The sequence below is a fragment of the Haemaphysalis longicornis genome, unplaced genomic scaffold, assembly GCF_048455015.1.
Source record: "Haemaphysalis longicornis isolate Haplotype H1 unplaced genomic scaffold, Haemaphysalis longicornis Haplotype H1 scaffold_30, whole genome shotgun sequence".
In the NCBI taxonomy this organism is placed as follows: domain Eukaryota; kingdom Metazoa; phylum Arthropoda; class Arachnida; order Ixodida; family Ixodidae; genus Haemaphysalis; species Haemaphysalis longicornis.
In genome coordinates, this window is record NW_027526336.1 from 2,156,252 (window position 1) to 2,170,080 (window position 13,829).

The 13,829-nt window shown below is 51.9% G+C and overlaps 1 protein-coding gene across 1 annotated transcript; it reads right to left on the minus strand.

Moving 5' to 3' along the window:
- Window positions 1-2,545: 2,545 nt before the first annotated feature.
- LOC144177718 (uncharacterized) lies at window positions 2,546-4,601 on the minus strand. Its single transcript, XM_077705291.1, has one exon. The coding sequence runs from the start codon at window positions 4,241-4,243 to the stop codon at window positions 3,269-3,271; it is 975 nt and encodes a 324-aa protein (XP_077561417.1). The 5' UTR covers window positions 4,244-4,601; the 3' UTR covers window positions 2,546-3,268.
- Between the last annotated feature and the right edge of the window lie 9,228 nt (window positions 4,602-13,829).

Sequence of the window (13,829 nt, forward strand, 5' to 3'; positions counted from 1 at the left end):
AGGAGGAGGAATAAATTTTATTCATGCGAGCCTTAGGTGCTGCTGTCTGGGTGTAGAGACGCGCCCGGGTGGCGCGGACGCCGCTAGCCGGGCCGAATGTGGGCGTGAAGCCCGCGAAGAATGACGCAACTACGCGCAGTTCACGAACAGCAAAAAACCACCCCGTTTAATCCCCACCAATGCCTTTATACAGAGTGGGGGCGCCACCTCCCAGTTACTCCAGTCAGCAGGTGGCGTCCTCTACATCCCTCCTTCCGGAGCTCTCAAACACAAGTGCTACCAACGAACACCACCAAGAAGCAGTCCTTGCAGCAGTCTCACAAATCCAGTCTGCGAGGTGGCACCACGCGCCGGCCGTATCGTGTGCACCGGTGGCCTGGCGATCCTGCAGCAGGTGCAGGAGTTGGAGTGTCCGATGCGTCACCGGTTGCTGCCCGCTGTGGTCCTGGAGACGGCGCAGATGTCGGGGCCGCAGGGTTGGGGCTTCCCGTGTCATCTGAGGGGGCTGACTGAGGATTACTGCAGGGGACGAGGTGTCTGCGGTTTCTCACTAGTATGCCACTGGGCGTCTGGACGATGTACGAGCGTGGTCTCTGAGCAGGGCTTAGGACCGTCGCCCTTGACCGCGTGTCGCGTACCCATACTTCCTCCCCATCGTCGAGAGCACGAAGGTCATGCGCTGCGTGTCGGTTATTGTAGTCTCTCTGTTGTCTTCGTCTCTGGGCGGCATCCCTGTCATTGAATTCTTTCACCTGTGGCCAATCTGGAACAAGGCTTTGAGCCGTGGCTGGCACACGAGTTCGCAGAGAGCGTCCCATGAGCAGTTGAGCCGGGCTGTAGCCAGACACACCGGGAGTGTTACGGTATGCTAGCAGAGCCAGAAATGGGTCTGTGGCCTTAAGAAACAACTACTTGATTGTGCGAACCATGCGCTCTGCTTCGCCGTTGGACTGCGGGTAGCGTGGACTGCTCGTGACATGTGTGAAACCGTAGATCTTCCCAAAGTCCTCGAAAGCTTTACAGGAAAACTGTGGCCCATTGTCGCTGACTACATTCACCGGGATGCCGTGTCGGGCAAACGTGCTCTTGATTGCAGAAATAACGGCGTCCGCAGAAGTGGACCGGAGTGTGATGACCTCTGGGTAGCGAGAACGGTAGTCTACAACCACAAGGAAATCTTGATTAGCAAAATGAAACAAGTCTATGGCCACCCTCTCCCACGGAGCTGATGGTGTCTCGGTCGGAATCATGGGCTCACAGCGTTGGACACGTGTAGAAGCACATGCTGGGCAGTTCTCTACGGCTGCTTTAACCTGGCTGTTGAGACCGGGCCACCACACAGAGTCTCGGGCCACCGCCAAGCATCGATTGACGCCTTGATGACCATCATGCAGCAGGTTCACGATGTCCCTGCGTAGTGCTTCGGGCACAACTAGACGTCCGCCCATGAACAGCAGGTCCTCGCATATGGTGAAGTCCCCACGGTGCTCCCAGTAACGTGTCATGTTGAGCGGCAGCCGGTCTCGTCGAGGCCACCCCTTCATGCTGTATGCTTTCAGCATTGAGCACTCGCCGTCTGAAGTTTGGTGAGACCTGAAGTCTTCAAGACGTACGGCCACGGTTGAAGGAAGGGCTGCCACGACCATACACACAAACATTTCTGTGCTGTCCACTTTGGACGTAGAAGAGCATTCAGGATCCCTAGAGAGGGTGTCTGCAGTGGCCAGGTACTTCCCTGGAACATACTTGACGGTGAACTGATATCGCATATCCTTATGCGAAATCTCTGGATGCGAGGGGGCATGAGGTCAAGATCGGCGGAGCCAAGCAACCTGACGAGCGGCTGATGGTCTGTTTCAACGACAAAGCTGAGTCCGCGCAGGAATTCCTCAAACCTCTCGATGGCCCAAGAGACACCAAGCGCTTCCTTCTCAATCTGACTGTACCGCTGCTCAGCGGTAGTCAGTGCTCTTGACGCGAAGGCGACAGCCCGTCGCTCTCCCGTCTGTTGCTCCTGCAATACAACCGCGCCTAGCCCGAACGAACTGGCATCTGCCGACACAAGGGTGGGTAGCTCCGGATTGTAGCTGGCCATACAAGCATTAGATGCCACCATTCTCTTGAATGTCTCGAAAGATGTCGCTTGCGCTTGGTCCCAGGTCCAGACCGCATTCTTGTTCAAAAGGAGCCGAATCGGTGTAGTGACGGCAGACAGGTTCGGCAAAAACCTTCCAATGTGGTTCAGCATGCCCAGGAAACGACGGACGCCTTGCGTATCTGTCGGCGGTTTCATGTTCACAATAGCAGATACCTTGTCAGGGTCAGCCGAGATGCCAGTGGCGCTTACCACTACACCAAGGAACTTGACGGAAGATACCCCGAAGGAGCATTTCGTGATGCCCGCTTGTTCTAACTTGCGAAGGACTGCTTGCAGTCTGCTGTCATGCTCGGAACGGTCCCTGCCGAATACTAGAATGTCATCTACCATGTTCACACATCCTTCCAGACCCTCTAGAATCCGAGAAATTTGGCGCTGAAACACTTCGGGAGCGGAGGTGATGCCGAAGGGCAGGCGGCGGTAGCAGTAGCGCCCAAACGGGGTTATGAAGGTAGTCAGTTCCTGACAGCTTTCAGATAGCCTTACTTGATGAAACCCCGATTTTGCATCAAGTTTCGAGAAGACTGCGGCATTGCCAAGACGCCCAAGTACCTGGTCCACCGTGGGCATAAGGTGTCTCTCCCGGAGAACTACTTGGTTCAACTTCGAGAGGTCGACACAAATTCTGTACTCTCCATCCGCTTTGGCTACCAGCACAATACCAGCACACCACGGGGTTGGCACAGTGACTCGCCGGATGACCCCGTCCCTTTCCATCGCGTCTAAGTCCTTCTTGACTACGCCTTCGAGGGGAATAGGGATGCGCCTAGGAACGCTGAGAGAAAATGGAACCGCTCCAGGCTTGATGCGAATGTGGTACGTATTCTTCAGGCATATCGCCAAGGCCTGAGAACAGCGAAGCTGCGGCCTTGTCGGACGTTGGGGGCCTGTTCGGAGCTTCCGCGTCTTCCACGGTGTTAACAAACTGGACGACTCCCAGGTCCACTACCGCCGAGTACCCCAGCAGAGGAGAGTCAGTGTCTGCTACGACGTACATTTATTTGCATACCGTCCGGCCTCGCCACGACAGGGTAGCAGGAAACGTCCCGAGCAACTTTAGGCGGCAGCGGCCCGGCCCCATCAACTGTTCATTATTGGGTTTGTCTAGGTCTACTGGGCACCCCGCGAAGCTCGGAGGTACGACCGAAACGTCCGCCCCAATATCCACCTTGAATTGAAGGGGGCGTCCGTTGACATGAAAAACAACGTGCCGGCGTTCTGTTTGCGCTGCATCCACGGCGCAGAGCGGCAAACCGCCGCGAAGTGTCCGTTCTTGCGACAGTGGTTGCATGTGGCCCACCGTGCTGGGCACTCAGATCGCGGATGAGGGGCGTGGCCGCAAAAATCGCATGCCGACTTCGGGCCGGCGCGGTACTCGGGAGGCCGACAGACGTTACTTCGTGCAGTTTCGCGCGCTGGGGCGGCGGCCATTCGGTACTGCTTATTCGCAACGGCGTCGACGTTCAGTGCGTCTGGTACGAATTCTGTCCCCTGACGCCGCCTTTTCTCATTTTCAGCGTCTTCGTACTGACGAGCTTGGATGAGCGCCTCGTCCAGTGTAAGCTTTGGATTGCGGCAGAGCTGGTCGGTCAAGCGAGAGTCAAGCAACCCTACGATAAATCTGTCCCGAACCCGCCGGTCGTCAATTTCCCGAGAGGCGTAGTTGCATTTCTTCACGAGATTTCGGAGCGCCGTGAAAAACGCGTCGACTGACTCGCCTACCTCTTGCGTGCGCTTGTGGAACCTGCTCGATTCGTATACCTCGTTGACGGGGTGTACAAAATATCCCGAAAGACTCGTTGTCACGCCGGAGTACGAACGATAGGCCTCAGCATCTGACATGAGAGACGAAAGCACCTCGCGACCTTGGGGACCCATACAGTAGAGGAGCGTGCGTACCTTGGTTTCTTTGTGGGCGGAGGACAGCCCTGAGGCGAAGGAGTAATCCTCGAATTGTTGAAGCCACGCGGTCCATTGGGCTGGGTTGTCGAAAGTGAACTGCGGCGGGGTTCGCAGCGTGAAGCTGGCGGTCACGGCGGAGGCGGCGGCTGGGTTATCCTGCATGTTGCACGGTTGTCGCAGCATCCCACTTCTGACACCATGTAGAGACGCGCCCGGGTGGCGCGGACGCCGCTAGCCGGGCCGAATGTGGGCGTGAAGCCCGCGAAGAATGACGCAACCACGCGCAGTTCACGAACAGCAAAAGACCCCGTTTAATCCCCACCAATGCCTTTATACAGAGTGGGGGCGCCACCTCCCAGTTACTTCAGTCAACAGGTGGCGTCCTCTACACTGGGCACCCGCCTGGTGCTGGGTTTTCTCTAGTCCGGGATACCCTGGCCTGCGCTGGCCACCCGGGCCCGGGCCTCCTCATAAGGCTACGCTGGGAGGAGAGGTCGGAGCTGGTCAGCTGTGCCACCCACTGCTCGTAAGTAGGTTGGGGATCGGGAGTAAGGGACGGGGTTGACACCTATTCGCCGCGAGCTCGACATGTAGGTGGCGACAGCGTCGCGCTGCTAGTGTGGATGCTCCGGTGAGCGGCCCGTAAGGATGCACACTGTGGGCGCGCTTCGTGCCTTTTTCTCGCCGTATGTGCGCACGACAGGTGCACACAAGAGTGGTATGCTGTAGTTCGGTTACTCAACGTTCAATGTATAGCATGGAAGCGGCAGTCAGTTTTCATTATTACGCCAAAAAACGCGACGACTCATCGGGAATCTCAGAATGGCCGTAATTGTGACAATGAACTTGTACGTTGTGGCTCGTAGCAAGCTCGATCTTTCCAGACTATGGCTTTGAGCCTTCAATAAAAGCATAAATAGAAACAAATCAGGAAGCCTCGATCTCTGAAATTCAGTTTACAGCGGCAATCTCAATCGCTTTCACTGGTAGCATGACGCATTCTTGCATTTGTGGGATGCTCTGAAATGGAAACACTACTTAACTTTCTTTCTAAGAGCTTACGATATTTTTTGTGTGTTCAAAAGGCAACATAAAATTACTGAATTTTGATCTGCGCAGAGATATTAATGTAACCGCTCTAACGGGTCTTTTAAATGAAATTTTAGCGACTCTGAAGGAAGGTTTCATGAATAACGGTTTCGGATCACTTATTTACGGCTTTCGTCGCAAGTCAACCGCAGTTCCCGCAGCCGCAGTGCTCTAACTCACACAAGTCAGTTTGGACGCAAGTGGACGCAATTGTCAACGCACGCAGTACAATCAACATCTCATGTTTAGCTAGGTTTTCGCAAAGTGACAAGCAGGTTTACAGTGTGCAAACCAAGCTTCTGGGACCTCACAGTGAGCACAAATTTTCTGTGACGGCTGCTCTGTTGACGATTTGCGTTCCTTTTAAAATCTAACAGGTGCCTGCAACAGCGAGATGTGTTTGCATTTTTGCGTATAAGGTCGCTTACGTACCCTAAAGACGGCAATAAATGAAGTTGCGCTGTTGCAGATGTAGTAAAACATTTCCTTTTTATTTCTCGTTGCGAATCAGCGTAACGGGTTCCCGGTAACTATTTTGTTTTGTAAACTGAATATCGCCTTTGTCTTGGCATTTAATTCTTGAGGATTGGTTAAAAAATGAAATTCTGCGCATTTCATTTTTTTTTTCGGGAAGGGGGAGGGGGGTCCTGGCAACGTTGCAAGAGCAACGAGAAGAGAACGCATGTAACACGCGCGAAAAGCCAAACTATGGTTATCAGTATTACTTACAATCGAAACTACACTAGGCGTCGTGTTCTGTAGCGGTGAAAAAGCAGTACACGTATTTTCCAAAATGATTAACCCCCCTTTGGTCCGAGATTGTCCAGGAATTGTGGGACGCCTTTTTCAAAATTGTATTAAGCAAGCATTGTGGGGAAAAAAAAAAACAGCGAGTCATGGCACACACCCCACACACATGTGGGCGACAACGTGCATTATATATTACGCGTTTTCTCCTCTTTCTTTAAACTTAGGTCCACCTTGAGGTTAAGACGTGACCAAATTAAGCATTTGGTTATGCTGAGTGACACACGTTTCTGGACAAGGTGATTCATGTCGGATTTGAAAATGATGTATATGAAAATGACACACGAAATGCCACATGACTGACGCAAACTCACAACTGCTTAATTTTACCAAAAAATTCCCCCTAAGTACTTTTGCGCATCCATAGAAACGTATTTTAAATAATACGTAAAATTAGCAACTCGATACAGTTGAATAAATGTTTATTCCTCCTCCTGAGTATAAACAACGACTGTCCAAAAATGGTATTTATTTTAGAAAAGGTACGGGAAGGACACGATCACACAGGCGCTTGCGGGTGTAAAATACGTGTCCGGTAATGTATGGGCGATAGCGCGCGGGTCGTGTGCAGTGTAAATATTTTTGTTTGTTTCTTTTTCTATTAGGACACAGCGCAATTTTACAAGGATAGGGGAATTTGCACGCTAATGCGCAGGTCTTGTCGCTTCTTACCCGTTTCGCGTACTAAACTTTTATCGTTTAAATAATCGCCAAGCCACCTTCAAAAAGCACCCTTCGACGTTCCCGAAACGGCAGACGACTGCACTCAACAATAAGAAAAGTGCGATGTGTGGAAGCAATGCTTATAACACGTTTCACACTCAAGCGGTGACCACAGCGAAGATGTTTCGTGGAATTAAACCAGCTCATTAACCCGCAACGGCCGCCGATTATTGCGTTTCTAGAGGAAATGCGCAAGCAGAGGTAATTATGTCATTGCTTACTGCCAAACCAGCACACATATTGGTTGTTTTGTCGTGTGCAGCACGCGTCTTGCGCCGCACGCAACGTGAAAAAGCAGACGACGCGAGAACGCCATCCACACTAGGAGCGGTTCGTCCCGCCGCCGCCAGGGGCCGACTGTGTTCGCGCTCGGGGCGAATAGCAATTAAGGCCCCTAATTGCAATTGTATGTTGCTGATGGTCGAGCAAGCAGGGTGCAAGGCCGCGAAATGTCACCTTTCAAGTTTGTGCACTTGTCTAAAGTACTGCTGGGCAAAAATATAACTTCAGTAGATAGTTATGAGCGTATTTTATCGCAACTAAAAGCCTGGTAGATCTTCAGTGTGGATTTGTCTTCGCACTTGCCGGCGATGCGGTTGTGTCTTCCTGTGTTGTTCTGTTGCTTGCCTGACCAAGCCAGAGACGTTCTTGGGGAGCCACTACTCGTCCAGTGACCCGCCCGGTGAAGCTCCAGCACGGTGTCGTACAGCCAAGGCCTGGAGTCGAGCGTCTGCCGAACACTTCACTTCGACAGCATCCCTCCGGACAACGGTTGCAGACCCTTATCCATCGGGATCTCGGACCCCCGGCGGAGAAGCTGTTACGAATGGGCCAGCGCCGCAGTGCTTCCCCGCATCACTCCTCGGTTGTGCGGCGAAGCCACTCGTGCGCCTTCGAAAACAGGCGCAATCATGTCGGCAACAAGTTGCGACAAAGCCTCGTCAGACGCTTCGCTCTCTGCGCATTCGGCGGCTGCCTACGGCGGCTGAACTTCGGCGGCTGCCTGCACGGCTCGTCTCCACGCTCTTCAAGGACACAGAGGCAGGCCCCGGTGATCGCAACGGAGTCCTCCTCTCTCCCCTCTCTCGGACTCAACGTGCCCGAGGCTATGAACAGCTTACGAACTCTGGAAAGAGTGTAGTGCGTGTTCCAGCGTGTTGGCGTTTGACCGTTACCGCTTTCGGGTATAAATAGAGCTCCCAAGCGTTGTAAACCATTCCTGTTAGAGCAGCGAATCGATGTTGTCGCTCTGCTCGAGTCCTGTATTGTAACCTCGCCCGTCGGGGCATTGTTCTTTGGCTTCGGCTCACCTCTCGCTATGAAGTAAACAGTTACGTTAGCCTACGGCTTCTGGACTTCTTCACGGCTGCAACAGCGGCTGGCCGCTCGCATCATACACGCTACCACTCGTATGTCGGAGGCCACGGAGATCGGATCGGGTGCCCCCGCCCGGTCGCAACACAGGTTAGGGGTTGCGTTGTTGGGGTCTTGGGGAGCGGTATGTTGTTTGGCGTTTTATGGGCTTTGCGTTCCGTTTCTTCAATGACGACTAGGCGTTCTTCTAGGGCAGCAAAACGGCTGTTGAACTGGTTGCCCATTTCACGTATATAAGTGTTTTAATGCGTCCTACATCCGAAGAGGGAAGGGAGGGGCCTTGTATGTTTGCAGCGATTGTGGGTATGGGTGCTTGCGGTTCAGGGGGTGGTGCTGTGAATTCTTGACGTGGTATAAAGTCAAGACTTCAATTTTAGTTAGTAGCTCCTGAATGCGTTGTTCTAAGGTGGCAGTGTGCTTTTCCGTAGCTTCCAGCTGTTGGCGCAGGCGCGCATTTTCTTCTTCGAGGGTGTGGATGCGGGTGTCGGTAACGGAGGCAGGGGGTTGGTTGGGGCGTGTGGGCAGGGGGGGGGGATTGTTCTAGAGCAGTGGGCTGTGAGGTGACAACAGCTGACCAGCTCACCTGGGTTTGGGCTGGGCGATGAACGTTCTGTGGTTGAGGCATCAACTGGGTTTGACGATCCGGCGGGTTATGGAAGGTCGGGTGCTTGGCGGATGCTCGTTCCCAGACCCGGAAAGGTGGACGCGGAGGGCGGAGTTTTCTGCGGAAGTCCTTGCTGGCCGTGGGGTGATCCAGGTCGCAGAGTTGGCAAGTAGGTGCACACTCATGATCAGGTGTGGGGTTTTTGGTGTGGCACTGGGTGCATACAGGCGCATCAGGGTTAGGGCAAACGCCCTGTCTGTATCCAGGTTCACCACACAGAGAACAGCACTGCACAGTTTGTCGAGACGGGTGGCATCGCGTGAAGAGACCGTAGGCCTTGATGCAGAAAAGTACATGCGGTCCTTCAAAAGTTACGACGGCAGAGGTGGAGGCGCTCAACATTCGTGCATGCAGTATACGGGGTCCATTGGATAACAGAATGTAGGGTAAATGCTCCGTCGTGGTGCCCTGGTCCGATCCATGAATTACTCCACGGACCGTACCTGGAGGTGGTTTTAGGTAGGGTAGCACTTCGTAGGCTGCTGCACCCAGCTGTAGTGTATTAACTTCAGAAAGTGCCATGGCGCAGTTTTCGTCGGGCGTGCACGCGACAAATAGATTTTGCAACGCTTGCGGTTGTATCGTTACATAGGCGTTGAACACGTGCTCCGGGATTTTACTTGCCTGTTGTATGCTTTTGGTCATTTGTCGGCCATTACAGGCAGCTACACGAAGTCCTGTGCGTGGTCGGTAAATCATTTTATAGTATTTATCAGGCAGTCGTGGCATCGGTGTGCTTCTTGGAGTGGTTTGTTGAGTGCATGGCACAGGAAACGGTGATGTGGGCGGTGCTGCTTGTTTGAGGTTTCAGCGCTCTCGTAGAATCTGCTTCCAGGGGCCTGGTGGCGGGATTGCGCGTCCGCTGCTGAGAATGTCGAACTCCATCGCGGTTTCCGTAGCCGTGTGCGTGGCGGTGCGGTGTCGATCTGCGCCGGATGTATGGTGGCAGCTGGGTGTTGGTTCTGCGCCGGTAGAACCGGCGCGGCGGCGGCAGCGGCAGCCAGCTGGGCGGCAGTAGGCCTAGCGGTGGCCGCCGGCGGGGTCAGTTCTTCCGCTGGTGATTTTGGCCGAATATGCGGACCGAGGTCGACGTGGGTGGTATCAACGTGACCGGCGTGGTGGTAGGAAGCCGCTCAACCTTAAAGGAGTACTGACACGAAATTTTCGTGTTGAGTTTTTTTCGCTGCTATGCGTGCCTACCAGCCCACTAATCATAGAATGACAGATTAGACGGTCGAGTGCAGCGTAAACATTCATTTACGGCGTCATTTATTCGTGCCAGTTTCGGTTTCGACTGAAAAACGCCGAGCGGCCGCCATAACAGGATGTATCACATGACGTCACCATTCTTGCCGCATCGCTGCCTCTCTGGAAGCGCGCGCGAGCGAGCGCACGCGCGCGCCCAGACCGGCCGAAGTCTTCGCCGTCCCCACAGGCCCGGGCGCGTGAAATAAATTGCCCGGACGCTCAGACGCGAAAGGGAGAAAAGGAGGAGTGCGAGTGGCAAAGGCGAAGGGCGCTTGGCTTTTCCGCCGTTGTGCACACTCCCTGCGCTCTGGGACCTGCCGGAGCCGCCGGAGCTGTGCCCTCTGCGCTAGCCTGTGCTCATGTTACGTGAAGTGTTTCAATCGGCATGTTGTATTTCGCTTTCTGCGACGGCCGCGCTGTGGATTGAACGCCTGATCATTCATATTGTAACGAAGTTACGAGTGCTTCAACCGTGCCTGTGTTGGATTTCGCGTTCTCAACAGGTGTTTCCCGCCGCTTATGCACTTACGTGAAGCGGCAAGTGTTTCGATCAAGCCGGTCGTGGTTTGGGTCACGACAGCCGGTCGTGGTTTGGATACACAGTGTGCGCTACCGCATCCGCTCCTCATGCTCTTACGTGAAGTGCTTCAACCGTGCCTCTGTGCGTGATTACGCGTTCTCAGGCGTTGCCCGCTGCTGTAGATTTCGAAGTGCCTCAACCGTTCGCCAATCGCCGTGTATATGAACCGGTTGTTTCTCGAGCGTGTATCTAGATCTACACCATTCACCCTGTGGTGATCGACCGCCGCTGTAAAAGTTATAAAGTCAACCTTTAATTGTCAGGTGTTGCCCGCCGCTGTGGATTTCGAAGTGCCTCCTCAGCCGTTCGCAAATCGCCGCGTGGTTGGAACGGCTGTTTGTCAAACGTGGATCTGCACTGTTTACCCTACATGGAATCAGCTTAACCTTTGGCCCGAAAATTGCATTTTGTGCCCTGATTGTTTCTGCGATAGTGCAGACCACGGGTGCAGACAACCGTGTTGCTTCAGATATATTTTTTTCTAGCGTTCCGTGCTGACGAGACGGCAATTGGAACTCCCTAAAGTTTCGTCAGGCGGAATGATAACTGGCCAGAGTCCTTCAGTGATTTACTATTGCTCTATTTCACGCCCTCGGCCGTTCGCAAATCGCCGCGTGGTTGGAACGGCTGTTTGTGAAACGTGGATCTGCACCGTTTACCCTACATCCCTACATGGAATCAGCTTAACCTTTGGCCCGAAAATTGCCCTGATTGTTTCTGCGATAGTGCAGACAACCGTGTTGCTTCAGATATATTTTTTTTCTAGCGTTCAGTGCTGACGAGACGGCAATTGGAACTCCCTAAAGTTTCGTCAGGCGGAATGATAATTGGCCAGAGCCCTTCAGTGATTTACTATTGCTCACATGCGTTGCCTCCATCAGGCAGGATGACCTTTAATTGTGTTATTCAGTAAAGCTTGGGTGTTGGGCTAGTTGGTATGAAGACATGAGGAAAAGCAGAGCGCTGAAGTTTAAAAGACGACCACAGAATAAAGGAGCAAACGAATCACACCAACCGTTTCGCTTGTCCCTTTATTCTGTGGTCGTCTTGTAAACTTCAGCGCTCTACGTTTCCTCATGTCTTCATTGTGGCCTTTGGTGTGTGCTTCCGTTGCTAAATGTGTTGTCCGGTGCTTAATCAAATTTCGCCCCCCGTTTTCTTTGGCTACAGCCACGGTAGCCATTGTTTTCACCTGTCGTGCAGTTCACATGGTGAGAGCAGAATTGCTTAAAAATGCTCACTTCTGGAAGCATATTTGGGAAACTGGTCATTATAATGCAATAGTCCTCACATCAAAGGCTATGTGACAAACTTGCTAACACCCACGCTTTGCAATTGGTCTGCTGTACGCTGAATTTGCGCACGAGACACTCTTTTAAGAGTGAAGTGTACATGCATGTGTTGCTGCAGGCCAGCTAACAGTGCTGAACTGGCTGTAAAAGTTGGTCTGCCAGAAAAACCACAATTTTTCAAAGCCTTTTCTTTTATTCATCGAACTGGCTTTTTCTCTTTCGCTTTTTGGAAACATATCATGGCACGTCGCAAAGCGCCCAGAGCAAGCCAAGCCCGACTATTCAGTTGTTACCGCCTTCTTAAAAACTTTTCTGAATTGCCCTTCACTTTTCAAAGTTACGTTCTGTCATTCTGTTACATTCTACCTAATGCTACCTTGGTGTGGCGGCGTACAGCAAAATAGGCCACCCAGCCCCATCTCTTTGCTGGCAGGGCATTATGACATCGGCAAAGCTTCCCTAGGAATGCCCGCAGTGGCACCACCTAGGAAAAGCTGCTACGCGAACATGCCTGCGCCATTGATCAAAGCATTTCACAGCCGTCTTGTTTCCTGCTGATTGTGCTCATAATCCCCTGCTGTCACTAGCTGCTTTATCTGTATGCGCTAAGTCACTAGCTAGGTACAGTACTACAGTCTCTAGTGCACCCACATGCATGCATTTTTGTGGCTGTGCTTGTAGGCAAGGCAAAACATTCTGATGAAATCGACACTGCAACAAAGCGTGGGATGAGGCATCATATTTTATGTTTGCTAGATGAGGTTTTTGTCTTTTAAGAAGCACAAGACCAGGAAAAGTTCTTGCACACATTCATATCCCTGCATCAGTGTTTGCTTCAGAAGAACGCTGCTTCAGAAGAACGCCTCGACTAGTTCCACCAGTCTTGTCTTGACATCCGCAATTAGTAATGTCACAAGTTGTCGTGCAGAACAATATATGGGGCAGCCGTGCCTGTTTTCACGCCACTTTGGGAATTTTCATGCACTAATAAAGTACTGCTGCTGCAAGTGGCATATTATTTGTATTCACAACACTGTAATTACTGATGCTGGCCAACTTGCTTTTGCACTTTAGTGTCTCTTTAGGCGTCTGTATTGTACCGTAAATCCATTAGGTCCCTCCTGGGCAGATGTGCTGAACTATGCTCCTGTGCTATGTCGCTTTTGCATCCCAATATATTTAATTCCTCTTTCTCTCTTTTTAAGCATAGCAGCAACCTTTGAGGTGCAAAAAGTGTCGAAACATGAAAAAGTTCAGTGTAGTTCTTCGTGCTTGAAATGAGTGAGCTACATTCTGCGCATATTACACCTTGTGGCATTTCTGCTGCCCCCAGGCCTGAAAGAAGGACACGACAAGTGCTTGACTTGCAACAAAGTTTATTTGCTTGCACCACAAAGATATGCAAGTACAAAACATCAAAAGCAAGAATCACAAGCAGGAGCCTGCGTCCTAGCCTTAAAAAGGTGGCATTATGCGAACCATAAAAACACAACTTCAGTCATATGCATACTCCTATCACTCAGTACATTCACATTAACAACTTCAGCAATTGTAGCAGCACCCACACAAACAAAGCACAGCAACATGTCTCACTAAGTGCATTGGCAAAAAAATTCACCTACACAGTCTGTACAGATGATTAACAAGCAAAGCTGTGACATACAGTTGCTGTTTTATGTGTGATGCGTGGCCTACCCATTGAGCTGTGCTTCACAGAGTAGCTTGCTGCATGTGCGCTCTGCTGCGAGAGACGCCTTAATGTTCCCTTTGATGTGGCATTCCCAAGTAGCACTGTCGGTAGGTGTGAGAGTGTAGCTGCGTCATCTATAAACCTATAAGCCAATCTCTGTCTTTGTCGAGAGTTCGACGGAATGCCATCTGGTCAGGTAAAGGCATTTGTATAAATGTTGCAACAAAATTGACGTTTCGGGATCCGTATGGATCCCTTGTTCATAATGGATTGATGGCTTAGCAGCAGGCTCCTAAGTAGCG

Excerpts from the sequence above, each read along its gene's own strand:
- LOC144177718 (XM_077705291.1), bottom strand. The coding sequence starts at position 4,243 with ATGCTGCGACAACCGTGCAACATGCAGGATAACCCAGCCGCCGCCTCC.